Source organism: Uncinocarpus reesii, genomic scaffold (assembly GCF_000003515.1).
Source record: "Uncinocarpus reesii 1704 scaffold_2 genomic scaffold, whole genome shotgun sequence".
In the NCBI taxonomy this organism is placed as follows: Eukaryota; Fungi; Ascomycota; class Eurotiomycetes; order Onygenales; family Onygenaceae; genus Uncinocarpus; species Uncinocarpus reesii.
The window spans coordinates 1,150,901-1,177,121 of NW_003052499.1; the positions used below are offsets into that span (position 1 = coordinate 1,150,901).

The 26,221-nt window shown below is 50.2% G+C and overlaps 11 protein-coding genes across 11 annotated transcripts; 8 read left to right on the top strand and 3 right to left on the bottom strand.

Annotated features, from left to right (window-relative positions):
• Nucleotides 1-551: 551 nt before the first annotated feature.
• UREG_03371 (uncharacterized protein) lies at nt 552-1,271 on the top strand (the record flags this gene model as incomplete). Its single annotated transcript, XM_002543808.1, has 1 exon — nt 552-1,271. The coding sequence occupies one exon, from the start codon at nt 552-554 to the stop codon at nt 1,269-1,271; it is 720 nt and encodes a 239-aa protein (XP_002543854.1).
• Nucleotides 1,272-1,606: 335 nt separating this feature from the next.
• Nucleotides 1,607-3,161, top strand: UREG_03372 (translation elongation factor Tu; the record flags this gene model as incomplete). Its single annotated transcript, XM_002543809.1, has 5 exons — nt 1,607-1,772; nt 1,812-1,855; nt 1,919-2,181; nt 2,239-2,918; nt 2,980-3,161. 5 exons carry the CDS (start codon nt 1,607-1,609, stop codon nt 3,159-3,161), a joined length of 1,335 nt encoding a protein of 444 aa, XP_002543855.1.
• A 644-nt stretch (nt 3,162-3,805) lies between these two features.
• UREG_03373 (uncharacterized protein) lies at nt 3,806-4,233 on the top strand (the record flags this gene model as incomplete). Its single annotated transcript, XM_002543810.1, has 2 exons — nt 3,806-4,138; nt 4,216-4,233. The coding sequence occupies 2 exons, from the start codon at nt 3,806-3,808 to the stop codon at nt 4,231-4,233; spliced, it is 351 nt and encodes a 116-aa protein (XP_002543856.1).
• A 1,740-nt stretch (nt 4,234-5,973) lies between these two features.
• UREG_03374 (uncharacterized protein) lies at nt 5,974-6,852 on the bottom strand (the record flags this gene model as incomplete). Its single annotated transcript, XM_002543811.1, has 1 exon — nt 5,974-6,852. One exon carries the CDS (start codon nt 6,850-6,852, stop codon nt 5,974-5,976), a length of 879 nt encoding a protein of 292 aa, XP_002543857.1.
• A 996-nt stretch (nt 6,853-7,848) lies between these two features.
• On the top strand, nt 7,849-12,325 carry UREG_03375 (uncharacterized protein; the record flags this gene model as incomplete). Its single annotated transcript, XM_002543812.1, has 11 exons — nt 7,849-7,876; nt 8,009-8,220; nt 8,323-8,469; nt 8,985-9,614; nt 9,731-9,835; nt 9,995-10,138; nt 10,853-11,117; nt 11,154-11,235; nt 11,287-11,814; nt 11,879-12,190; nt 12,259-12,325. 11 exons carry the CDS (start codon nt 7,849-7,851, stop codon nt 12,323-12,325), a joined length of 2,520 nt encoding a protein of 839 aa, XP_002543858.1.
• A 271-nt stretch (nt 12,326-12,596) lies between these two features.
• On the bottom strand, nt 12,597-13,250 carry UREG_03376 (uncharacterized protein; the record flags this gene model as incomplete). Its single annotated transcript, XM_002543813.1, has 1 exon — nt 12,597-13,250. One exon carries the CDS (start codon nt 13,248-13,250, stop codon nt 12,597-12,599), a length of 654 nt encoding a protein of 217 aa, XP_002543859.1.
• A 1,322-nt stretch (nt 13,251-14,572) lies between these two features.
• UREG_03377 (uncharacterized protein) lies at nt 14,573-16,343 on the top strand (the record flags this gene model as incomplete). The annotated part of the gene is made up of 2 exons (XM_002543814.1): nt 14,573-15,252; nt 15,308-16,343. 2 exons carry the CDS (start codon nt 14,573-14,575, stop codon nt 16,341-16,343), a joined length of 1,716 nt encoding a protein of 571 aa, XP_002543860.1.
• A 588-nt stretch (nt 16,344-16,931) lies between these two features.
• Nucleotides 16,932-19,297, top strand: UREG_03378 (uncharacterized protein; the record flags this gene model as incomplete). Its single annotated transcript, XM_002543815.1, has 3 exons — nt 16,932-17,070; nt 17,129-17,389; nt 17,448-19,297. The coding sequence occupies 3 exons, from the start codon at nt 16,932-16,934 to the stop codon at nt 19,295-19,297; spliced, it is 2,250 nt and encodes a 749-aa protein (XP_002543861.1).
• Nucleotides 19,298-19,888: 591 nt separating this feature from the next.
• Nucleotides 19,889-22,694, top strand: UREG_03379 (protein sey1; the record flags this gene model as incomplete). The annotated part of the gene is made up of 4 exons (XM_002543816.1): nt 19,889-19,986; nt 20,080-20,550; nt 20,613-22,342; nt 22,405-22,694. The coding sequence occupies 4 exons, from the start codon at nt 19,889-19,891 to the stop codon at nt 22,692-22,694; spliced, it is 2,589 nt and encodes an 862-aa protein (XP_002543862.1).
• An 810-nt stretch (nt 22,695-23,504) lies between these two features.
• UREG_03380 (uncharacterized protein) lies at nt 23,505-24,246 on the top strand (the record flags this gene model as incomplete). The annotated part of the gene is made up of 2 exons (XM_002543817.1): nt 23,505-23,545; nt 23,607-24,246. 2 exons carry the CDS (start codon nt 23,505-23,507, stop codon nt 24,244-24,246), a joined length of 681 nt encoding a protein of 226 aa, XP_002543863.1.
• A 700-nt stretch (nt 24,247-24,946) lies between these two features.
• UREG_03381 (uncharacterized protein) lies at nt 24,947-25,861 on the bottom strand (the record flags this gene model as incomplete). Its single annotated transcript, XM_002543818.1, has 1 exon — nt 24,947-25,861. One exon carries the CDS (start codon nt 25,859-25,861, stop codon nt 24,947-24,949), a length of 915 nt encoding a protein of 304 aa, XP_002543864.1.
• Between the last annotated feature and the right edge of the window lie 360 nt (nt 25,862-26,221).

A 26,221-nucleotide genomic window follows, 5' to 3' on the forward strand; every position in this document is an offset into this window, starting at 1 on the left:
TTTGTCCGCCTTTCAGGTTTGCGGGTTTCCGCCAGCGAGGGAATCTGGAGTTAAAGACGTGGGCGAGCTAGATCTGGTTTGAGGTCCGGTCTCAGCGGACATGCGGCCCTGGATAAACGCCGGCTAAAGGGAGGGTTCGGGGTCAGGGGAAATCAACGAGTGGCAGACCCAGAGGCAACGAAAAGGCAAAAGGGGGGTCAAAAGAAGGGGAAAAAAGGAACGGGCAGGTCTGCAGAGTGTCGGTTACCCTTCTCGCATCCTCGAGTCTCTGCCCCGTTTCTGCAAAAGACTGGCTAATAATCCCAAGCACTCGACGTGAAAAAGATCGGTTTTTTGTCGTGAGTTCCAGAGCAAAGAAGGCTTAAACTGTGGCACAGGCACGTGTGGCTGGTGGCACTTGGCGGGAGTGGCTGAACACTTGATTGTTTGGGGAATATTATCACTTTTGGGCAACTTGCTCCGTATGTACAGACCATTCTCGATCCAATTCAAACGGATTTCCTCTCTATTCGACACGATTCGGCCTTGGTTCTTGCGTTTGAGAGAAAGCCATGTCCCACACGCGGCCTGTCTTTTCGGCCGCCCAAGCCCTCCGCTCTGCATTCCTCCCACCAGTTCAAGTCCATGCACGCCGTCCAGCCATCGGATCCCTCAACATATACCGACCAAAAGGCCGCAATATCTCCTATCGACCACGCTTTGACCATTTTAACACCGAGCCTCCTGAAAATGCTCCTCGTCTAAGTGTTGCCACAACCCCTTCTCCCAACGCTCCTGCAGACAGCGCCATTCGCTATCCTATCATTCAGACCATGAACGAGGACGGAACATTGAACCCCCCGACACCGCTGCGGCAGGCTTTGCGCAACGTCAATCAATTGGACGAATCTCTTATTCTGCTACAACACCCTACCGATGACTACCCGGCCATTTGCAAGGTCTTCAGCAAAAAAACCCTTCGCCAGCAGCAATATGCTAGAACCCGAACAGCGAAGCTAAAGCTTGCAAAGCAAGTTGAGTTGAACTGGGCAATTGATCCTCATGACCTCAGCAAACGGCTGGATCAGGTAGAATCCTTCCTTGCCAAGGGGAAAAAGACGGAGCTGGTCCTAACCCCAAAACGGAGAGCACGAAGGGCAACACCAGCCGAAGGAGAGAAGGTGCTGGCGATCATAAGCGAGTGGATAGAAAAGGTCGGGGTCATTCAGAACAAACCGAAGCAGGGAGAGTTTTTGGGCTATATGCAGTACTTTTTTGAAGGGAAAAAATAGTGTGTACTCTATTCTACTGGGCGGATAAACGGCAATGTATAAGATATTTACGCGTATGACTGGACCATCAAAGCTGTCTTCAGCTGGCCCTGTCTATAGATTTCATGCGTGATCGAACTTGATATCCACGAGAGATGGTTCAAGTTCGAATGTTACATAATCTCAGGGCTGCGGTCTAATTGGCGGAAAGGCCAGGAGTGCATGACTAAGCAACCTTCTTCTGAAAAGTTTTGGCGACAGTGAGCTTCGAAGTTTCGAAATTTCTACCTTGAGACGACAGGAAGAGCAGCAGCCTTGTCAATTACACCACTTCTATCATCGATCGGATTGCCAAGATGTCCAACATCTCTAGATCTCTCAACGTCCTGCTGAGGACCAGCAGACTTTCCCTACAAAGACCTAGAGCCGTCAATCCCGTCCAGCATGTCTTTGCTCGGGATCGATTCGCAGCTCGGGGCATGGCTACGGCCTTCGAGAGAACCAAGCCCCATGTTAACATCGGTAAGCCCACCTGCAGTGCATGCTACTGTTTGATCTCAGCTAATTTTCCAAAAGGCACCATTGGCCACGTTGATCACGGAAAGGTTGGTGCCTTTCGCGAGCAGTTCCTCCCCATCACCGTCACCAACACCTAACTATGCTCACAGACAACCTTGACAGCAGCCATCACCAAGCGTCAATCGGAGAAGGGCATGGCCAACTTCTTAGAATACGGTGCAATTGACAAGGCTCCTGAGGAGAGAAAGCGTGGTATCACCATTTCCTCCGCACACATTGAATACCAGACCGAAAACCGACACTACGCCCACGTCGACTGCCCTGGGCACGCTGATTATATCAAGAACATGATTACTGGTGCTGCTAGCATGGATGGCGCAGTCGTTGTCGTTGCTGCTTCAGATGGACAAATGTATGTGGCCGATCGACATTCTACATGCCCGACTACGGCGATGCTGATATGATGCAGGCCTCAAACTCGAGAACATTTACTTCTGGCGCGTCAAATCGGTATTCAAAAAATCGTCGTTTTCGTGAACAAGGTCGATGCGGTCGAAGACCCGGAGATGTTGGAACTTGTCGAACTAGAAATGCGTGAGCTCCTCACCAGCTACGGCTTTGAGGGTGAAGAAACCCCCATTGTCTTCGGCTCTGCTCTCTGTGCCCTGGAAGGACGACGACCTGAAATCGGTAACAGCAAAATCGATGAGCTCCTGCAAGCTGTTGACACCTGGATCCCCACTCCCCAGCGTGACACTGACAAGCCTTTCCTGATGTCTATCGAAGAAGTCTTTTCCATTTCTGGAAGAGGAACAGTCGTTTCCGGCCGTGTTGAGCGCGGTATCTTGAAGAAGGACTCTGAAGTCGAAATTGTTGGCGGTAATGCGGAGCCAATCAAGACCAAGGTCACTGATATCGAAACCTTCAAGAAGTCCTGTGACGAATCCCGCGCCGGAGATAACTCTGGTTTGCTTCTCCGGGGTGTTAAGCGTGAAGACATCAACCGTGGCATGGTTGTTGCCGTGCCCGGGAGTGTCAAAGCCCACACTGAGTTCTTAGTCTCCCTTTATGTTCTTACCGAAGCCGAAGGTGGTCGTAGACACGGTTTCACCAACAAATACCGCCCACAGATGTTCATCCGCACTGCTGGTATGTACTTTGATGTAAACCTCGGATACCCTAGTGACCGCGTGCTAATTAAATGTCTTAGATGAGGCTGCTCAACTCAGCTGGCCTGGCGAAGATCAGGACAGGACCGCTATGCCAGGAGACAACGTCGAGATGGTCTGCACGACTTTACACCCGGTTCCCGCCGAGGCCGGTCAACGATTCAACATCCGTGAGGGTGGAAGAACCGTCGCAACCGGGCTTGTCACCCGTGTCATCAAATAGACGATTCGTACGGCGTTCGATTTTGCCAACACCATTTCTTGTACTCTTCTAAGCAGGCATGTTAAAACAGGAAAATTCTGGGGTACCAACAAACGGAGTCTGTGTCTGGACTGTACATCATGTTAATATCGTGTGGGTTCTTTTGTTTTTTATTTCCTTTAGTTTTCTTTACATCTCTGGGAAGGAATCTACGCATGTAACAATATGATATAGCTTCTCTCGACTCTTCTTGGTCCGTATTCAAATGAAGAAAACGACATCACTAATTCCACGGGTACCTTCTGGGTCGATTCTGGTTTCCATATCACAAAATCCAGTTTGATCCGGCAAATCCCCGATTAAGATACCCCAGTCCCAAACCCGCCTACAAGATTTATGAACGACTTTTAGACAAGAGAACCTTCATATCCATCAATTGATTTTCCATTCTTCCCTGAAATAAATCATGTGTCTCTTGGCATATAAAAACCGAAAACATTAACAGTTTCCATCCGCTAGCCTCGATATATCCAAAGTCCATTTCAAACCCCCCCCTGAACTTTTCCACCAACCACCACATCCCAAGCCACCACTTTTTACCAGTCGCAGTACTTGATGTTGATGCTCGCGGCACTAAAAGTCCATGAACCACCGTCCTTCTTGCCATGGCAAGAGTTCACAATATCCCGTCCAGCATCGATACACTGTTCGCGGCTCCGGAAGCGGCCGATTTGGCCAATGTATCCGACGCTGCCGCCAGATCCGTGGAACTGCTTCCAGTCGGTGCACTGGCCGCTCCAGTGGTCACGGCAGAATTGGACGACGGATCTCTCAGCGTCGGCGCGGTTCATGCAGCGGCGACCGCCGCTCTGGGCGTGGCATTCTGCCGCAATGGTGCCGGAGGTGAGGGCGGCGAGGGCGACGGTGACGACGGAGAGGAAATGCATGTTTGCTGGTTCTGGTTGGACTGGGTTAGGAAATGTGCATGTTTGAACTCGGTAAGGAGATAACTGTACCCTTTGGAAGATGGTTCAGAGTATTCTTCTGAGAGCTTGGTGTTTTTGTCTTTGTGTAGAATATCGATATTGGCTGAGTTCCTGGTCTTCTTCCTGTTTCGACCCGGGGAAAGGCAGGGCTATTTATCACTTTCCTCGTTGCTGCTGCCAATCCATGTATGCACATCAGAACCCCCGAGGGAGTACGGAGGAGTGTTCTACTTTCAATTCTAACTAACGCCACTCATTCTCTTCCAACGGGATAGTTACCGAATTAAGAATAGCTATATTCCAACACCATTGGATATGACATGGGTGATAACTCAACATGGCACGGTTTAGAGTACTTTTGTTTCGTATAGATCTAAGAACATTCCGAGTAATCAGTTCAGATTGCTTGACATGGAGCTGGTGATGGCCTTAACCTTACAGAACTCGCGCCCACATAACTTTCCATTCGTTCACCTGTAGGATTCGCCTACCGTGTAGATCTTCGTAGATCAGCCGTTCCTTCGGCTAGAAGCGTCGCTACATTGGAAATCCGGCGGCATTGATCTGAGGGCTGATGAGAAAAGCACAAATAAGCACTCCTTGGTCTTCAAGTAATGGGCGTGACAGCTGCGGATGCCTGCGTCTGGCGAATTCAGGAACGCCACCTGGCCAGCAACCGCAAATCCCGAACACATTCTCTATCAAAGCTTGACGCACATCAGAGGTGAGGGGTTCATGCTCGGTGATTCTCGGGCAATGGAGGGATATCTGATTGATGGGCCGGCCTCTAGCCATGGAGTTGTTAAAAATAGTATGGTCCAACGCAGTGAGCGCTCTCTGGGGAAAGCATTGACTGTGCTCTTCCAGCACAAACAAAGCTCATGCTTCCCGAATAACGTATCTGGGTCCAAGCAGATTGAGAAGTAGGCATGTATGAGGAGAGAGTCCAAGCTCTCAGTGAGTGATTTCAAATCACCCAGGAGATATATTGAAAAAGCAAATGTGAATCAGTTGACCGCAAGCCCATCAGGTATCTTCAAGGCTGGCTGAGGAGAGTGCGGAGAGTGTGATCTCTCAGCCTTCAACAAGACTGTGAGAAGCTCGTCCGTGCTCGATACGCAGATCTGCAAAGTCGTGGCGGCAATAGGATCTCCCAAATCGCGAAGAACACAAATCACCATCAGGTCTTTGCGAAAAGCGAGACATAGTGGCTGGACGTTCCACGGTTTTTTGAAAATCCAGACAAACACCCATTCGCAATTGGGGTGATGGCAAGATGAAGGCTGCATGAAGGTCGTTCTGGCTGGAGCTGTTCGGCTAAGCATTTGACAAGGGCTAAACTGATCATCCTCCCCGGACGCCCAGAAAGACAATGGGTATGCTTATTTTGGAGATATCTGAAATGGCCGCAAGAACATCTATCTCCATTTACTTTTGGCTGGTCACCTAGTTAACTAGTTAGTTACGCTCTAGCCAGACCGTTGACCTGATGATCAACATACGTGCAACTTGGATATTGAGTATTATCGCGTGTTTCTATAACTAACTGACACAGAAGCCATGCAGTGACGAAAGTCAAAGTCAAGTTCAACACGATAGCAGAGTCAAGTTACAAAAAAAGCACAAAAAATTCAGAAAACAGCTGGTGATGCGCAGTGCCCTGAGGCCCAAAGATTGAGGAATCCTTGCGCATCAATCGTCCTCTCTCCTACCAGTCCAGACTCTTGTCAACCTTTGCCTGACAGCCCGTTCCAGCCTCTCCAGACTCCCTGCTCCAGTCATAAATGCCTCCTCGCTTTACGAAGCTGTCTTCGTCCCAAAACACCTGCTTTAGCGCAGTCTCAACATCAATATCGAGAATCGAGCCCGATGGGTCTCGCCCATCCCGGTCCAAACCGCATATACTCATCCAGGATGAGATAGGACTTGGCCATCAGATTGTTCGGTTCTGCAACGAATGACGGCTGGTCCTTGTGTCGGCGGCAAAACTCGGCATACTGTTCATCGCTGATCTGAAATTTGCGCACGTCTCGAAGGGTCTTTTCGGAATCATTCTCTCCCGCCACCATCAGGACCTGGAAGCATTTCCATCGAAAAGGACGCAGTTCTGCGATCGTCGCGTTCATATCCTCGCGATAGTTCAGGTTGCAGACCACCGTGTTCAACTTGAATTTGACCCCAAATTCCAGACACCAGTCTCGTATTTCGAAGAGCTTCCTGACTTGGTCGCCGCTCCCCCTACCGATTTCGATATTCGTTTGCTCTTTGAACGAATCGCAGGATACGGCGAGAATATCGAGGTGTTTCCCATACTTTTGGAAGAAATCTTTTTTCACCAGGCTTCCATTGGTCACAATGGACACCGATTCAAGTCGTAATTGCTCTTTGCAGAATTCGACCAGGGTGCCTAAGAATTTTGGGTAAAGGAAGGGTTCGCCGCCTGCAAAGTTGATCTTCCTCATACCAGCCACTTTCAGTCGAGTGAGCCCGACCTTTGCCCTTTCATCATCTAGCTTGAATGACGTCGTGGCAGTATGGAAACAGAAGCCACAGGATTTGTTGCATTGTCTGCTAAAGTGGTAATTGACGGAAACTGGCAGGGCGGATTTCTTGTTGCGACGAGGGGCGCAGAAATAAACAGACACCGCAAGGACCAAGACGGTTATGGCCGCGACAGGGGTGAGGCCATATCTCGGGGGGACAGAGAGAAGCTTTGTCAGCACCATTATGGTCGTTTTGAATTCTCAGGCAGTCTTGAGAAGGGAATGGTATGAATAGGTTTGCGCAAAGCATGGCTAGGATTGATATCAAGCTTAATTGCTCTCTTATATATCCCTTATATCATCTAGTATCATCTAGAGATGCCAATTGACAGCTCTTAGCAGATCCATTCTTGCATCTGAACCTCCCGGTTCATCAAATTTGTCATAATGGAAGCAAACGGTTTTTTGCAACACGTACTTGCGGAATACACACCACAGGGGCAATTGGCTGTATCATTGTAACATCATTCAGGTTCAAAACCCAGGGGAATTATTCGCAATGACAAGTTTGATGCATTCTAGTCAAAGGAAGTATGAGGACTGGCAGAAAATACGCTTCTATAGCAAAGCTAAGATCGCCATGAAGACAAAAGAAGCAATACGCAGAGAAGCCAATTCAGATGTACCTGCCATGGTACGCAAACAGGTATCATTCTAAATGAAGACGAAACAAGTACGCTTCAGCCAAAAACGGAGCTTTTGTGAGGTTGGTCTGTTACTTAGCCGAGATAGCTGACAGAGCCAACGGAATTTCCCGTAAGGTGGTGCGCGAATGTATACACCTGAATCGGCCGGGTGAACTAAATGCATTCAAAGCACAACAGGTGAACCAGATGCTTGATAGTCAAACACCAGATTTTGTATCAAAAGCAATGGCCAGCATCTGCAGGTACCCAGCAAACACGCTAGTTGTCCATGCGTGGATATGGGATACCCGACAAGAGCAAACATTGACAGGCGGCATTGCCGGTCAATGAAAACAAAAAGGATAGAGAGATATATCACTGCCAAATTTCTTTGGGAAGATTCTAGGGCTGTTTAGATGGAGGATCACTGGCAACTCTCACCAAAGAGAATTCAAATTGCTTTCATATAATCGAATATAAACACTTACCTGAGCACCCCGCCACACAATCTGCTTCATATTATCACAGAAAGGGATTAAGCCTTCATCGAAAGATGTCTCACACAATCCTCTTCCTAATTGGTATGTAGGGCCGCTGGCAACTTTTGAGGGCAATTTCTGATTAGCCACCTTAAACAGGAGCACCGGGCTCTGGGAAAGGAACCTTAGGCCGAAGACTGTGTCAGGATCATAACATGTATCACTTCTCTGTAGGCGACTACATGAGAGAGATCTGTCGATCCACTGACCCGGAGGCCGAAATTGTCCGTGATCATATTAAAAACGCTAAACTTCTCCCAGGAGAAATCATGCTCCCCCTTCTGCAGCGGAAGATGAAAAAGGAGCAATGTGAAGGCGGCTATCGCGCGGTTCTCGTCGACGGGTTCCCCAGAGATTTCGCGCAGGCTATATCTTTCGAAGAAACAGTGAGTTTAAGCAACAGGCCTTTCCTACCCGCGCGTGCCCATGACTGATGGTGGGGAAAGGTTGGACGACCTGCTTTGGTGATTTACCTAAATTGCCCGAAGGACAAGGCAAAGCAGCGGTTTTTAAACAGAAAGCTCCCTGAGAGACCTGAAGATACAGACGACATGTTTGAAAAGAGATATCGTCAGCACGAAGAAAATAACGCCAGAATTGTGAATTACTATCACGAAGCTGGTATACTCGAAGAGGTATGTGTATCAAGCTGGCCCTGTGAGGTTCATAACCTAACGCACAGTCAGGTCGACTCGAGCACGGAGACCGAGATATCGTATGACACTCTGGTCAAGGCCTTGCAACAGAATTCCGCTTGGAACCAACTGTTCAAACACTGAGTCTGCCGGCGGGCAGTCTGATTCGGATTCCGGGGCCACAAAAGTCCGGCACGCGCATTTGCGCGGTCTGTGATGCTGCCATTGTTGAACAGAGGCGCGAAGATAGAAAAAATAGATAGAATGGAAATTCCCTGCCAAACTTTGATTCTTTGTTTTGAACTTTGGGTGTTTCGCTGGAGCTGTGGAAACCACATTACTGAAATAGCAGTTGAATCGACGCGCAAATTATCCCCAATCAGGGTGGTTTAATATTCTTTGCTCTTGCAGACCCATATGCGGATGTAGGTTTTTTGGTGTCTCATTTCAGCTGCTATAGCCCGACTTTGATCTAACATGTTGGTGTGGCATTGAAGCTTCTCCAATTATCACAGACACCATTCAGAAGTGCTCTAGACATGCATCCAGCAACCGTGGGCCGCCTACGGCGGTCAACCATCGAAGTAGAACGCAAATTCCGCTGCAGCGACAAGTCCATCGAGCAATTTCGCAGAAACACAGGTTCACCGCCATTTCGCCGTCTCGACCATTTGGGCAAACGGAGTTTCGAAGACGCTTATTTTGACCGCAACAAGATCCTCTCCACGAACGGCATCTGGGTACGTCAGCGGAATGGGCAGTGGCAGGCCAAAGTTCGTCCAGATGCCAAACAAGGCTCTTTCACGAATTCCCAGTTTGAGGAATTCACGAAGGCGTCCCAGATTGCGCAGATGATCCGCAGATATATCGACCCCAGCCTCGTGTCCTCGACGGGGGCGGACAATTTTGGGCTTGCGCAGATCGCTCGTTTCACGACATATCGGGAAATGTGGAAGGTCGACGACAAGTTCGATGTGGTGTTTGATCGAACTGATTTTGGCCACGTAGTGGGTGAAGTGGAACTGGAGTGTGAAATCCAAGTTGACGACGATGACGGGAGGTCACTGGTGCAGAAGCAAGCTGCGATTGCAGAGATGGATGGAGAGATTGGATTGTTCATGCGACAGTATTCGTGGGCTTTTCCTGTAGACAGGCCTGTTGGCAAGCTGTCGGCGTATTTTGCAAGGCACCAGTGACGAGAGTTTTGGGCCAGTTTGAGACATTGTGCGGACCATTCTCTGTTACAATAGCAACCTTATAGATAGCCATTGATGCTCGTTGTCGTCGAATTGGAGAGTGGCATGCAGGACAGATTCCTCAACAACGAAGACATGTGTATTATGCGGCGCTCCGTTCGGAATCCTCCGTAAGTGCAGATAGCCATCATCCCCACCTCGTACGTCAGCGACTGCGAATGGGATGTTCCATCAAGATGGGCTCCTCGCTGGCAGGGTTCCGACAGGTCGGATCGGCTGCAAGTCTTGCTCTGATCGATCGAGTGGGAGGCGGCCATGCTTGATTCCAGCGATCGGTTCCAAGGCAGTCGATTGTGATTCCACATGAAGGCAAATGCGCAGTTACACAAGACACCCAGCGATGCCAGGAGGAGCCTTTTGATCCTGGAGAGAACGACGCCAAGACGGTATATCGGTCAGGGTTTGGGGGTTCGGTCAGTCCGCAGAGGCTGTGGTAGGGACGGGGATGCTTTGAAACGCCTTGATAATGGAGAGAGAGTCGCGGTGAAGCCGTCCGTCGCATCGCATCTCCCCATCTCACCATCTCCAGCGGTGGCCGAGATTAGCTCCAGGGGGCGGCGGGAGCACGGCATAAGGCGTTGGAGCCCGCAAATCACGGAGACGATAGCTCGCGCTGCGTCCTCCTATTCCGCATCCAGCTAGGTTATGTGTGCTTTTTCCTGCCTCTTCTCTCGTGGATTCCAAAGATTCCTCGCAGGCCAAACTCTCGTCCTCTTTTGTTCTTTTTTTTTTCCCTCTTGTCCAGGGGTTGAACTCCCAGTCTCCCAGTGCTAGAATCCGCATGCAGATTTAGGTTGTGCATGATGCGGGCTTGATGATTTGGAATCTTTGTTAGGCGCCCCCCCCCATCTTAGTGATCTTGGAAGCTTCTTCACGAGGGCCGCTTGGTACATCATTTTGGCGCGAAACAGCCGGGTTTGAAAGGACAGGCGACAAGACAAGGAAGAGCAGCGCGCAGAAATAAAAAAAAAAAAAGATTTGTCAAACATGTCGACGACAACCTTGACGGCGTCGCTGTGGCAGCGATCGAAGAAGAAAATTCCGCTGCTTGGGCGAATTTCGAAACTGAACAATGGTGAGCTCGCGCCCCTTCAATCATCCGGCTCCCTCGAGTGTATTATTATAAGCTTCTATTCGCTGCCACGGCTTACACGACCGGCCACGGTCCCCATCTCATCGTCATCATCATCGTCTCCTCTCTTCCGGTGAGAGTCCCGCGCGGCACGGGTCAGGTCGTGGTCTCTTCTGCTCCACCGGCCCTGACCGTGTTACTATGCGGCATCCGTGCTGCGGCCTTTCTTTTCTTCGCCAACGATGCAAATCATAATTGCTCAATGTTCCGTGGCACATGTCATGTTTTTCGTTTATGGATCCCCTTGGGAGCGAGAACTTGTTCGTTATAATGGCGTGTTCCTGAAGCGTTTGTAGGCACGATCGTCGCTGAGGACCAAGCCGACGCAGCCAAAGCTGCCCATGCACGACGCCGGGAACAAGTCAGGAGAGCCCAGCGGTGAGTGGAATCACCATTGGACGTTTTGAAATCCAACCCAGGCTCTTACAGTTGCATTGGTGCCAGCAACCATCGCGAAAGAAAGGAAACGTATATCAAGGCCCTCGAGCAGGAGTTCCGCACCCTGCGCAATGAGGAAGACTCCATCGTAATGGAAACGCAAAAGGTAGCGGACGAAAATAAGATGCTTCGCGACATCATGCGTGCGAACGGACTCGCATTCCCAGGAAAGCCGCTAGCTCCAGGCTCGCAGAACAGGCCGCCCACGATCGTCAAGGTCATCGGTGACCCGGGCGCCGACCAGCGCCTGCAGGTCGCGGTGGACGGCGCCTCTGATATACCACGGATATTCCCGCCAGACAACATGAGCCCTGACGACCGGAAGACTACTTCATCAGACCACACTACAGCTTCTCCCCAGCCCAATATCAAGCACGAGTCTCCACAAAGCCTCTCGCAAAGTCCCCAGGATCAGACAGTGGGACCCAACCACTGCAACCATGGAAGCCATCCTTTGCCTTCAATCAAACATCCGCTTGGTTTAGATTCAACCCAAGTTGGAGTTGACTTTGTTCTCTTGTACGTCTAGTCTCCTTGAGCCCGCCGATTTCAAGGTGTCTTGCTGATTTTGCTGGGCCGGTAGCTTGGAACGCCACTGTTTACAGCATGCACGCACCTCCTGTGCAAAGTCTCCTTTCTCAGGGCATGTTCTGACGTTTCAAACGCCCTTGCTTGCCAATGGCCCAGCCACACTCCATGATAATGACACATGGGAGATTCCCGCTTGCCACTTGGATCGGCTCTTTGAGCTGGCCGGTGCACTGGATTTGGCTGGTGATATCACCCCGGTGCAGGCGTGGAATAGAATCAGGCAGCATCCCTCATTTCACAAACTCGATGCAGAAAGCTTGCGGAATCTTACTGTTTTGCTGAAAAAGGATGTTCAATGTTTCGGGTGAGTCTTGACCACATGCTTCAACTTTTATATGGTTGGTTGTCTAACGAGTCACCCCTTCTCCGCAGATTCGGAGCTGTTATTGATGAAGAGCTCTTCAACATGTACTTGGAACAAACCTTTCACTCCCTGTAATTGTCAACCATGACCACCCGCAACCTTTTGTCTCTTTTGATACCACACCTTATCATTCTTGTCTTGCATCTTTCTGGTCAGATTCCGGCATTAACACCATTCAAGGGGCATCAAGTTGGATATTGCATGTATAAAATTGTTCCCTTTGCCCTTTTTTTCTATTCAGGGATTTTCGAGTTTCACGTATTATGCATTACAATCATATCATCTTGAAGCCAACAAAGATTCTGTCTGCATTACATTGCCAATCGTTGCTTTCTTTTGTTGACATTCATATATCCCATCTTGTTACGTGCTTGGTTTCAATTGCAGTGAGATACTCTCTGGTTTCCTTATATTTCTCAAAGGCCTCCGTTTGCGCAAATTCCAAATTATGCGCGACATCGCGCCACCCACAAAATAACAAGAATTCCTCCTTCTCCATCCCATTGTTGCCCGCTTCCCGTTCACGATCGATCCTCCACCCCCCGCATACCGGTTGAGGTGCAGTAAACTCGGCAAGAGACTCCCTGCTCTCTTCAAACTTGGCCAGGAAGACCTGGGCTTTTCCCGCCTGCACGAAATGCCTTGTAATCTCCAGCGTCGGAGCTAAGACTGGCATAACTCCGGCCGGGCTGTCTCCGGTTGCAAACTGGTCGATGTCTACATGAAACATCCAATCCACGTCGAGAAGATCACGGACGGATGCTAGTATCTCCTGATTCTTTTGAGACGGTATCCATTCCTCAGCGTGTTGGGCGACAGTGGCCCAACTACCGACGACGTAGATATACGACGGGTCGTCGACTTGGGTATAGAAATGGAAGGGGTACCCGGTGAAGGATTCCATGGCAAGTTTTGCGGCGCGGAGACTAGATCGAACCGGGGCATCGTCGATGGTGACTGTGGGCTTGAGGTGCAGGAGGGCGATTTCGGTGATAGGCATGGTTAGTCGGCTTTTTGTCGGGAGAATCTCTATTGAGCCTTGATAGGTGAGGAGCGTATTTCGGCGCTGGAAGATCTCGCGGGCACAGTGTCTTTGGTCTGAGCATACAAAGGAATAGTGGGTTCCCGAAATGTCCCCTCTTGCAAGCCAGAGCCTTTGACGAAATGAAGAAAGATCGGATCTATCAAACCATCGTCAATCCATAATTTACTTTCGTAGGGCGCGCAACGTGGTGCATTATACTGCTCAGATCATGGCTGAGACGTCAACGCAGGCCTTGATGCCTGGAAGGATGCGAGGAAGAGCCGGGAACAGAGGTCATGCTGCAAAAGCACGGGTAAAGTCGGAGCGTTGTCACGTCCATCGACAGGTCGTATCGCTGCTCATCGACACCTCGTGTTCTCTCCGCCAGGCCCTCGCGCCCTTTCTTTCTGTTTCGAGTTTGTTGTCTTTGATGCCAAGACGGCGTGTCGGATTTAGCATAATCCCGACCATTGCCAAGGCTTAGTGGTTAGTCAGCGTTGGTTTACTTTCGTCCGAATTCTCGTCCGCAAAGTTCATCCGCGATGTCGCTCGTCTTGCGCGATGTCTCTTGCGTCTCAGATCATCTCTGTTGAATCGCTTGAATTGATAATCAAGCCCAGCAAAGCTTTCTGTTTTGACAGCGATGATTGCGTATGAGTAATAGTTCGAAGCGTGCTGTCTAGCACTCAATTGGACCGAACACCAAGCCGATAAAATTCAATTTTACCTTGCAGGATCAATGTCTCCGGAGCTAAAAGCACATCGGCCCTGGCGAGGTCCAGCCCTATGAGACTTGATGACTCGAATTTCATCATCGTGTTTCGGGTCAACCGTTGTCAACATGGCTGATCAAGCGGCCAATCTTGGCCGGATCGCAGCTCTGGCCATTGGACCTTGTCCAAATGTCAGCTTTCCCGTTATTTTCGTGCTAATTCCATCTAAATCCCGGGCGCTTGGTTCCATAACGTCAGGGCATAACGAAAATACCTACACAGCCGATTTGCAATCGGAGGAATTCGTCCGATTCGCGTTCTCATCATGACTCTTCCGTCCGAAATGGAGCGGGTAGAAGCTGCTGCTGAAAGAGCTGCTTGGTGCTATCAAGCTATATAAGAGCTGAATATGTGCTGCTTCGTTGCTGTTGTTACTTCTACAGTATCCAGCAGAGGATTTGAGATCCAGAGTTTTTCCAGTTTGTTTATCAAGCCTCTATTTGAAGAGACTCCTCCGGAAAGAAGACTATTTGGAAATTTCTCACAAGTTTCTTCTTTCGCGTTTTTGTTTGACGATATCCCACCATGACTCCGAGCATAGCAGACTCGGGGACTCGACGGCCCAGCTCAGTATCGTCTGATAGCACGGTGCAAGGCGATTTAGGCGCGATCCCATCTAAATTCGAAAAGTCGGGCCAACTACAACTGGATGATACCGATTTCCCCAAAGCAGACGCATCGAGCAACGAAAATGCAGCGGACGATGGCATGGAATACCCTGGCCCTTTGGCCCTCTTTTTTATCGTGATCGCACTCATTTTGGCTGTTTTCCTGATGGCCTTGGATATGACGATCGTCGCTACCGCTATTCCCAAAATTACAGAGCAGTTCAAGTCGCTAGATCAGGTCGGCTGGTACGGCTCTGCCTTCTTTCTCACAATCGCGTCGTTTCAGTCCACTTGGGGTAAAGGGTACAAATATTTCCCCCTAAAATCGGTGTTCGTGTTCTCTATCTTGGTCTTTGAACTCGGGTCGTTAGTGTGTGCCGTTGCCAAAAACAGCACCACTCTGATTGTCGGGCGAGCGATTGCCGGTGCTGGTGCCTCGGGGCTGGTCAGCGGTGCGTACACCATCATTGCATTCGCTGCACCTCCCCGTCAGCGACCGGCGTATACCGGAATCCTTGGTGCAACCTATGGTGCTGCCAGTGTTGTTGGACCTCTTTTGGGCGGCGTGTTTACGGACAAAGTATCCTGGCGTTGGTGGTAAGTTTCTTGAGCTTTGGAATCAAGATAATCCGCTAACATGGCCGAAATTTAGTTTCTGGATCAATCTTCCAATCGGCGCCGTCAGTGTTGCGATCTTGTTCGCCTTCTTTAAAGCTCCGCCAGCTGCAAGCCCAGTCAAAGCCACATTACGAGAGAAGATTCTACAGATGGACCTTGTGGGAACATCTATCATCATGGCCGCTGTAGTCTGCTACCTCCTCGCTTTGCAGTGGGGTGGTGTTACCAAGTCCTGGTCTGATGGCAAGGTAGTGGGAACGTTGGTCGTCTTTGGGGTGCTGGTCATCGTGTTTGTGATCAACGAGATCTGGATGGGTGAAAGAGCCCTCTTGCAGCCCAGGTTGTTCAAAAACCGCGATATCAAGGTTTCCCTGATCTACATCTTCTTCTTCGCCGGTCCTTTCTTTGCCATGATCTACTACCTGCCGATATACTTTCAGTCGATCAAACATGTTTCCGCCGCCCAGTCCGGGATTCGCAATCTTCCGTTTATCCTAGCTGCCAGTATCTTCTCTATCGTCGCCGGAGGACTGATTTCTACGTTCGGGCAATACTCCTATATCATGATCGCCGCATCCGCTCTCGTGACGATTGGAAGTGGGCTGATCTACACGTTCGAAATCGACACGCCGACAGGAAAATGGATCGGATACCAAATCCTGATGGGCACAGGTGCAGGACTTGCCATACAGGTCCCCGTTATTGTCAACCAAGCGCTAGTCGAGCCTCCGGATTTGGCCAGCATCACCGCGATCACAATGTTTTTGCAAACCATGGGAGCTGCTATCTGGGTCTCTGCGTCCCAGGCCGGCTGGGTGAATAAGTTACTGGACAGACTGCCCCAAGTGGCACCGAATGTGAATCCCGAGCTAGTTGTCGCAACGGGCGCCGCGGAGCTGCACAAGGTCTTCCAGGGTGACGACCTCCAAGGAGTTTTGATCGCGTATATGGATGGGCTGAAAGTGGTGTTTCTTCTTTGCATCGCGATATCTGCCGTCAGCTTTGTCGCTTCGCTGTTTATGAGGCCGAAGAACATCAAGGGAAAAGCGTCAATGGCGGGCGCGGCTTGAAGCGGACCTGTGGACTTGCATAGCGATGGCGTTTGGTGTTTGATGACTCCGCTTCTCCAATCTTGTAACTGCTGCATATGTAATTACTCCGTAATAAGTCTATAGAATTTCTGAGCGATGAATAGATCTCTGTTCCATGACTAATCCGGCTCCGACTTGATCCAGCGTATTTACGGCTACTCCGTAGCTCAATCCGCCGTTGTCCTAATAATAAGTGAAACCCTGAACTCAGCTTTGTTAACTAACTAGTTAGTGGTTAATACTAGCTAGTTGATGTTGGCTGTTACGAAAGATCGGACGAATTTCTCTCCGCTTCGATCGCCAACCCAGCAGCTAGGCAACCATGATGATGTGCTACAGGCCCGCAGCTGAGAAATCAACCGTTGAGGAACAGCTTTCCAGCAATAATAATTCGAGAAGATTCCGAATTCGCCTGGAGCGTGTTCCCAGCAATGCGGATTGAACAGGGGTTGCTCGTCTCGTGAGGTTCCGGAGCTGATGAAGGAGATCATCTAAATAGCCAGGCATTTCCGTTCAGCTTGTCCCTGCTTGAGTGGTAATTACTTTTAATGCACACATATACCCCAAATGGATCCTTTAGCGACTCACTCCGCGTCGTTCATATATCGGTCCGCGCCCGGGGCCATGCTGGACTCTCTTGCCTCAAACTACGAGCCCGAACCACCTCGCAAGAAACTCAGGAAGGGGACGAAGAGCTGTGTTGAATGTTAGCTACGCCTGTTCCGCGAAACCTTGAGCCGTCTTTCTGACTCTTGAAACCCCAGGCCGACGTCGCAAGATTCGATGCAAATTCAATGCCTCGCGGCCCGGACGCTGCGACGAATGCTTCTCGCGCGGCGTGAGCTGCGTAGACCAGGAAAATGCGCCCGTGGAGTCCTATAAGCCGCATCACCGGGGAACCGAGCCATCGTACAGCTTGCGGGAAAGAGTAGCGGTGCTGGAAGATACTGTGGAGAAGCTCGTTAAACAGCTGGGAGACGGCGACGCGAAGAATCGACGGGATGGATCGCAGCGTTCTCCCTTGGGTTCGTTTATTTTAGCCATGAAGCCGACCTTTGTGTGTATCGCTAATTGCTGGTATAGCATCGGAGTCGAATAGTGGCTATCCGACCAATTGCGCTCCTACGCCTTCGGAGTCGGCGGAGTCGTCTGACGGCCAGACTGAGCAGGCTCCGTTGTTGTCGCTTTTCAACAATCAAATTGTTTATCGATCCCGGGACACGGATAATGACAAACATGCTCTGCAGAACCTGCCTGCGAAAAATATTGCGATGCAGTCACTACTATTCTCCGTCATGCCGCCACTTTCGGATATCAAAAAGATTTTCCACAACTCCCCCAATTTCCAAGTTCATTTACTAAGGAAATATGATGAATTTCGAGATGAGAATTTGCCCAGCCTTCTTACAGATAGACCAGAGGGCGCACAAGCAGAGGCACTAGGGCAACTTGCCAAGTTACTGGTTTTTCTTGTCTCTATTGTTCATCAACTTCCTACTTCTTTCAATTACGGGGATCTCCAAGTCCCTCTCTGTCCGACCGATTTTATCGACAAGGCGCTTTCCGCTCTGGAGCGGACGGCTTTTAGCGATGAAGATATCGGGTCGACCATTGCTGGAATGGAATGTATTTTTTTCGCGGGCAAGTACTACGTGAGTGCAGGGCGACCTCGAAAGGCATGGCGCTTGTTCCGACGAGGGATCGAATTCGCACAATTGTGCGGCTTACACCTGTCCACTAACCGGCCAATCCGTCCCGACGACGTAATGGGTCGTCGTCGAGCGTTCGTCTGGTGCGGGCTGGTATGCTCCGAGAGATACTCCAGTCTCATCCTGGGACTTCCCTATGCGGTTCCTGACCGTTATGTGCTGCCTCACATCGAACATTTAGCAAACACGAACTTCATGACAGCGACGGAGCATTATATGTTTCGGATTTGTTTGTTTGCTGGCGGGATAATCGACCGGAACCAGGACCCTCGGAATATTTCGCTTTCCAAGACGCTGGAGCTCGATCAAGAACTCAACGCCCTATTGAATCAAATGCCCCAATTTTTCTCTTCTGCCGATTATGATGGAACCGTTGATGCCCTGATATGTCAGTTTGTGCACCATTTCATGCAAGTGATGGTTCACCTTCCGTTCATTCTGAACTCCGACATGGATTCGGGATCTCAATATTGTCGCGATGTCGCACTCAAATCAGCACGAAACTGCATAAACACCTACGTCAACAAGCGTCTAGGCAACGCCGAGAGCAAATTTACCGTGTGTAAAATGACCGATTTCCAGATGTTTACAGCGACAATAGTTTTAAGTGTCCATTTGCTTGGGAGATCTAATTTCCCTGAATTTACCGCAGAAGAAAATGCATCGGACTGGGAGTTGCTGAGGCAGGCCACCCAAATTTTCCGCGAAATTTCGAACAGCCCGTGCGGCTCTGTGGCGGCACAGTCTGCAAACGTCCTTGAAATGCTTTACGGTTGCTCCACGCCTGCAAAGGAATGCCGAAAGGAGCACCCGAACGGCTGCAAGGTTACGATCCCGTATTTTGGCACATTCTTTCTCCGGCCCAGAAACAGCTTCCGGCCAGGAGAACCATCTCATCAGGCCTTCTCGCCTGAAGGCACGAAGCAACGTAGTCTTTTCTATGTCGGTTCCAGTGCCCATATCACTCCATCTACATCTACCCCAAGTTCGGAAGTTACACCCCCCGAAAGGACAGGAGGGAACTCATCTCCAGTCTGGGAGGACCCGTCTGTGTCGTTTGGAAACATTCTCTCCCTGCCAAATGTAGATTTTGACTTTGGTGGAATCTCCAAGGCGGATGAAATGGGGTATTGGCGCATGGATCCCAGCTCGGGTTTGGATATCCGTCTTGATCAGGGATGGAATTTGGACTGGCTTAATCCAAATGACTTTCCGGCGCCGTGAGCTGAAAAGTCATGGATTTATAGTTTTGTTTTTGGTCTTTTTTGGGATGTCTTGTAGACCTGGGATGTGATGGCTATTCCACTTAATTAATCAAATCTGGATATCAATCGCAACTGGCAAGTTCATCAACCTCCTGCAGAATGTCATGAGAGCACTGGGAGAACATTGATATCAGCTGCCTTTCCCCCTGATTGTGTGCCATTCCCAAACCGGTTTAGCGTAACTGCAGCATCAACCTGATTGCCATCACCAGGACTGCGAAGGCGACTATTTGGATTGTTTTTCTGGGTAACTTGCACGGAGTATCCAGAATCAGACAGATGGTCTCTGTACCAAAGGCCTTTTTTTATGGGGATTGTGCCTCTATGACCTACGATCTGTAGATGTGCTTTTTCTCAACTTTGTTTCTCACTTTCTGTTTGTTGCGCGCCTGACTGCTTAAAATAAGCCACAAGGTTCTTGTTCAGCGATCCACCCCGTTTTATGTGACATTGTGTGTTGCTCGAGCTGGGTATTGTCCCTTATTTACGTTTCCAAGTTACTCCTTGGCTGCTTTCCTCTTTGGAGGACAGGGCGACAGGAGCTGCAACCATGGTGTCAAACGGACATTTTGCATCTGCTGGGGATGACAGCTTTGCAACAAGCTACGAACATGGAGTGCAAGTGGTGGATGAGGACAAGGAGTTCAAGTATGTCATTCTCTCTGTTCACAACGCAAAGGGTATCTAGCCCCTGAGATTATGCGCATGCGACTCTAACCCGTCTTATGTACTACACTGCAGTCGCAACCTCTCCAAATACCTCGCCTACGAGAATGTCACTCCTGCGGGATTCAATTACCATCTGATTTCGGTCTTTGGCTCTCAGTCTACCGGGAAATCAACTCTGCTCAACCACCTCTTCGGCACACACTTCAGCGTCATGGCGGAAACCGAACGGCGACAGACGACAAAGGGCATTTGGATGTCGAAGAACAAACGCCAGGAGCCCCAACGGGAAAATAGCTTGCCCCACGTGCAGAATCCGAATATGGCTGATAACATCCTTGTGATGGACGTTGAGGGTACTGACGGACGGGAGCGCGGAGAGGACCAGGACTTTGAGCGGAAAAGCGCACTGTTTGCGCTTGCGACCAGCGAAGTGCTTATTGTTAATATTTGGGAGCATCAGGTCGGGTTGTATCAGGGTGCAAACATGGGACTTTTAAAGACGGTGTTTGAGGTTAATTTACAACTGTTCTTGAAAGACAAGAGGTATGCGGCCCCCATACACACTAAGCTCTGCAAAATGGTTTGTTTATTAACTATTTTTGAAGGTCTTCCCCGCGGTCGTTGCTCTTTTTCGTCATCCGTGACTTTTTGGGCACTACTCCACTTCAGAATTTACAAAATACCTTGATGCAGGACCTCCAGCGCATTTGGACATCCCTGTCGAAACCTTCAGGTCTCGAAGATTCCAGGATCGAGGATTATTTCGATTTCGAGTTCGCGGCCCTCCCTCATAAGAATTTTCAGCCAGATAAGTTCGTCGCTGAAGTGAAGAAACTCACGCTGCGTTTCCGCGAAGGGCATCGGGAACCGTCCAAACACAACAAGACAGAAGGCGGGATATTCTTGCCGGAATACCATAGACGTATCCCCGCCGATGGCTTTGCCGTGTACGCTGAGGGGATCTGGGACCAGATTGTGAACAACAAGGACCTTGACCTTCCAACTCAGCAAGAGCTGCTCGCCCAATTCCGCTGTGATGAGATATCGCGAGAAGTTCTTGTTGCATTTGACGAGGCGATCGTTCCGTTTGAGACAAAACAGGCTGAAGCGGCGCAGTCTGGGAACCCTGAAGTTTTGGGTGGCCTCGGTCCGGCGATGAAGAATGCGAGAGCCAAAACCGTGAAAGGCTTTGAGACAGAGGCAAGTCGGTATCATAAGCGGGTCTATCAAATGAAGAAGGCGGAACTGGAGGAGAAAGTTGACACTCGCCTGAAAGCGCTGTTTGCAGGACAACTTGCCGCTGCTCACAAGTCGGGTATATCGCAATTCAGCGATGCTGTTACCGCTGCCGTGAAAGCTGGACAGAAAAAAGGGGCAAGTTACGATTTCGCTGATATCGTAAGCAAAGAAAGGAAACTCGCATTAGAGACGTTTGAAAAAGACGCCAAAGCGACGGTTGTTGACGGCACATCTTGGAGCAACTACACGCAAGAGCTTGCCCTTTACCAAAAGGATTTGGAGAAAATCAGTGCACAGCTTCGCAAGGATGAAATGAGACGTCTGGCGACTAGAGTGGAGAGATGGGTCAGATCTCGACTAGGCGAGTCGGTGGGCCTGGAATTCAACGCTCTTGGTTCAGGAAGAGGCGGTTCTGGCGCGCCCGAGACAGGAGATAAACCCTCAGAGGATACTATTTGGGATAGAATATGGTCTATCTTCGTTGATACCGTTCTTGATGCTGAGCGGAGGTTCACCGAACGTGCGAGCAGCTTTGACGCGAGCTTGGAGGAAGTTGATGTTGGACTATGGAGATTGCGTCGAAAGGCGTGGGGCGTGTTGCGGTCCAAAATCGACGAGGAGATGATGGAAGGGAATCTGCTCTTGAAGCTGCGAGAGAACTTTGAAGACAAATTCCGGTACGATGCTGCAGGAGTCCCTAGGATATGGAGGCCTACAGATGATATCGAGGGGTTGTATACTAAAGCACGGGAATCTACGCTCACACTTATCCCGCTCTTGTCTCGATTCCGCCTTCGGGAGACCGATACACCTCCGCAGCTGGACAGATGGGTTGGATACACACCCAGCTCTGCAACTCCAGCTGATGAAGAGGACCTAGCCCCGATTGGCGGAGTGGACGATGATGGCATGAGCCTGGAGGAAGAAATGACTATGCTGAGCGAAAGTAAGAGGCAGGATCTGACAGTACGGTTCAAAAAGGCGGCCGATGGCGTGTACGTTGAAGCGAAAAGAAGCGCAATCGGCGGGATGACTCAGATCCCAGTGTACTTTTATATTCTTCTGTTGGCGCTTGGCTGGAATGAGATTGTTGCTGGTAAGTTTGGTTTTTGGATGCACCTGCGGCCGATGTTTGTGCTAACCGTGGATGTCGACCAGTCCTCCGCAACCCGCTGTATTTCTTCATGCTCTTCCTCTGCGCGGTCGGAGCCTTTGTCACTTATCAGTTGAACCTTTGGGGTCCGATGATCAAGATGGCGGAGGCTGCTTCGCACCAAGCGTTGGAGGAGGGTAAGAAGCGACTCCGGGACTTCCTCGAACCCTCAGAAGCCGGCCCTCATGCCGCGCGATATAAGAACAGCACTGAGGAGTACGAGATGTCTAATGTCAAAGCCCCGCAAAGGACCAATTCCGGAGACGATGACGACGAAGACGAAGGATCATGGTAACAACACGGGCTTTTTGGTTATTCTTGTCTATTCGTGTTTTGTAATAAACCTGGATAATTGGATGTATACATAGTTGGATTGCTGGTCAAGCACCAAGCACTTAGATACAAAAAAGGTACCGTCTTCAAGATGTGCCCACTAATACCATCATCTCCTTGCTGCCAAAGCACACGAGATCTCCAGCGCTGGCTTGATCAGATGATGAAACCTGGTTTGGCGGCACAACATTGCAGCAGCAGGAAGCGCATTGTCAAGCTGGTGTGGAATCATCGGCATCCCTGAACGGTTCCAGTCTTCTCACTGGACAAGGCTGGGGGACAATGCGCTGGGCTGGAATATATGTCCGCGGAGGCTGGTGTCTGGAGAAGAAATCCAGCGAGCAACCGCTAGTTAACTAACTAGTTCTAGATCCAATCTGCTGTGGCGTCACTGCGTGCTGGCAACTCCCGAGCAAACACCGACTGTCGGGCAAAACCGCCAGCGAGAAGAAAAAAGAAGTCATTCATTGTCTCGACGCCGCTGTGCTGCAAATCCCGAACAAAAACCAAACGCAATAAAAAGACTGCACGCGGGACTCACTGCCCAGGCACAACAGTTACAACAACACTTCACTTCACACTGAGCATCGCATCCATCTTGCGGTTATCGATTCCCTGGATCCAAGTGCCAGAAAGTACCGAAAATTCCTGTCCAGCTCGACGTCATACGGAATCCAGCTTTTTCTACCCCGGATTGTTCGCTCACTCGCCTTCCCTTGAGACCTCTGTCTTTCCACTCCATCTCTGGTCAACCGTCGCTTTTCTCGCCAAAATGAAGATACTCACCAAGGAACAGGAGGATGCACACTACAAGTTCGTAACGCCCCAACCCTTTCCCACTCCTTGAAATCGAAGGGCTGACAGTAACCCGTAGCGCCGTCCTCAAAGGCGGCTCTGTCGGTGGTGTACTGGGCCTGGCGGCAGGGTATGCCTCTGTGGCCCTCGCCTCCCGCCGCTGGGCCACCATTCGCAACCTCACGCTCCCCATGAAGGCCTTCCTCGTCACCTCCGCCGGCAGTTTCGCCGCCGTCATCGCGGCCGACGTCAGCTCGCGAGACTTTGATTACAGCGTGCACCAGGAGAAGCGGCTGATGAGCGAGCGACAGGCGCGCATGCGTCAGGAGGAGCGGTCGAAGATGACGACCATGGAGCGGGTGCTGGACACGGCGCGCAAGGAGAAATACAAGATTATCGGCCTGACGTGGGCGGCGAGCATGATCGGCTCGTTCGCGTTGGTGGGGCGCAATCCGTACCTGTCGCCGCAGCAGAAGATTGTGCAGGCTCGTGTGTACGCGCAGGGCTTGACGTTGGCTGTGATGTGTGCCACGGCAGCGTTTGAGATTAGCGACCAGCGCAAGGGTCAGGGTGTTTTGGACTCCTTGAAGGCGAAGAAGGAGAGAGAGGCGAGGGAGGCTAGCAAGGTCAAAGATGGGGATGACTTGTGGAAGGATATGGTTGATGCGGAAGAGGATCGGATCAAGCGCAGGGAAGAAAAGGCCAAAGCTGGACATTGATTCGGAATTATGGAAGAATGGATTCTATACACCACCCGTCACCGGTCCTTTTTTGGGATTACAGATGCCTGTGATAGGTCCTGCTTCTGCACTTTGGCTACGCTCGAATCGACGATATCGACCGCTTAACGATTCCTCCTCCACGCCGGCGACGGAGATTTCTCAAAATATGTACACTACCCCGATTCCTTGATGTCTGGCTTGATCGACTTGACTATCACTCTCTCCTCATTCTCGCTTTTCTTTTTCGCGGCAGCTCTTTGAATCGTTGCCCCGATGAACATCTCCTTTGGATCAAAATGGCGTTTATTGGGCTCTATATGGAACCTACGGTGGTATTTTGTTTTTACAGCGCGTCTTTGATGTACGGTTTTTGAAAATGCATTTTAAGAGGGGCTGCATTAATAGTTTTGAATTTCGAGAAAATCTGCATTCTTATATTTTCCCCTTTCTCCTGGATTCACGACTGGCTTTTCATACCGAGAAAACAAGAACGCTGGTGTCATGAACTCTACAGACAGGGTATTGCATTCGAAGGGTGGTTATTCTCTGGTCGCGGAGTTGTCTCTATCAACTCTAATATTAATACTGAAATAATCTAGGCAGCTCTATCTATATTTAGCTGAATCTCGAAAACAATAAACAGTGGTATAAAGATCTTTAAATATCCAGAAAAAAAAACAGAGGCCACAATCGCTCGTCAAACCAATGTCGCTTCCTCATACAACTTTGCATCCATGTTGATGAATCCTCGTACAGTCTCCAGCCCGCGTAATCTCTCCTGCTCTATCCTCTCCCACGTCCACAAAGATCCGTTCGACACCGATCGAGTTTTCTTATCATTCTCCAACACCGCTTGATCCAAATTCGTGCTCTCTCCCAGCGTCAGGACTTCCCTGATACCCGACTCCTCCAAGCCATCTTCGGCGTTTATTGCCTCCCCGCTCGCCGGCGTCTCCAACGACGACGCGGTCACTGAAACTTCTCCGTCCGGCCGGTCAGGCAACAACCCACTCGCCCTCAACACCTTTTCTGGACGAACAGTCAACCGGCCCTTTTTCGTCACGTATTTGCCCAAGCCCACCGCGAGTAAAGTCTTGCCCTCGCCCTTGCGTTTCTCCGGCCGCAAGAAGAAAGTCAAGACGTACAGCCATTTCTCGTCCCATCCGGCAATCTTGCTCTGCATCTCATAGAGTTCATAAGGCTTGATCTCCTTTTTAAACGTGCAATACACGCTCCCCAGCATCACGGCCAGTCTGCCGCGGGGGTACTTCCGCTTCCCATGCTCGTCGATCTCTCCGTCCATTTCTTTCTGGAGAATTGAAAAGCCGGGTGTATACAGATTCGTAACGAGCACGGTACGAGCGACGTCGAGATCAGAGAAGTAGGTGCTGTTCGACTTGTGGCAGTTGTAATCCGTCTCCCAGAGCGGGGCACGGCTGGTTACGCTCGCGGGGATGAAAATGGGGTGGAGATGTGGTTCTACACATGCTTGGTTGTTGGCCAGGAGTTTGGGGTTCGGATAGACGTGTCGCTTTCCAGCTGATGCGTCGGAAAAGATGGAAGAACACACGAGCCTACTCATAGCAAAGTCCAAGTTAGTCTCATTCTCCATTGCGGATTGGGTGGTCGGGGGTCTGCTTATGAAAGGCTGAGCCGTACATGCCACGAGAAAGGAGCGGACTTGAGATTAAAAAGCAAGTATATCCAGACGGCGTTTGTCCATGTGCATTTGGACAGGAAACCATTTTAAAATGATTGTCAAGGTCGCTAGACGAGGGGAAGAACAGACGGCCATTGCCGCATTGATTGATCACTGGCAGCTCGAATCGCACCGACGCTGTTCTAACGTACAGACAGGGCACAGAAGGTAGAAGCACCGGAGAAAAAGGAGTGTATTTTGAAGATAAGAAGGGATTAGAAGCTGATATCGAGTTCGAGCCTGAAAGTACAGTGTCGCGCTATCACCTCCAAC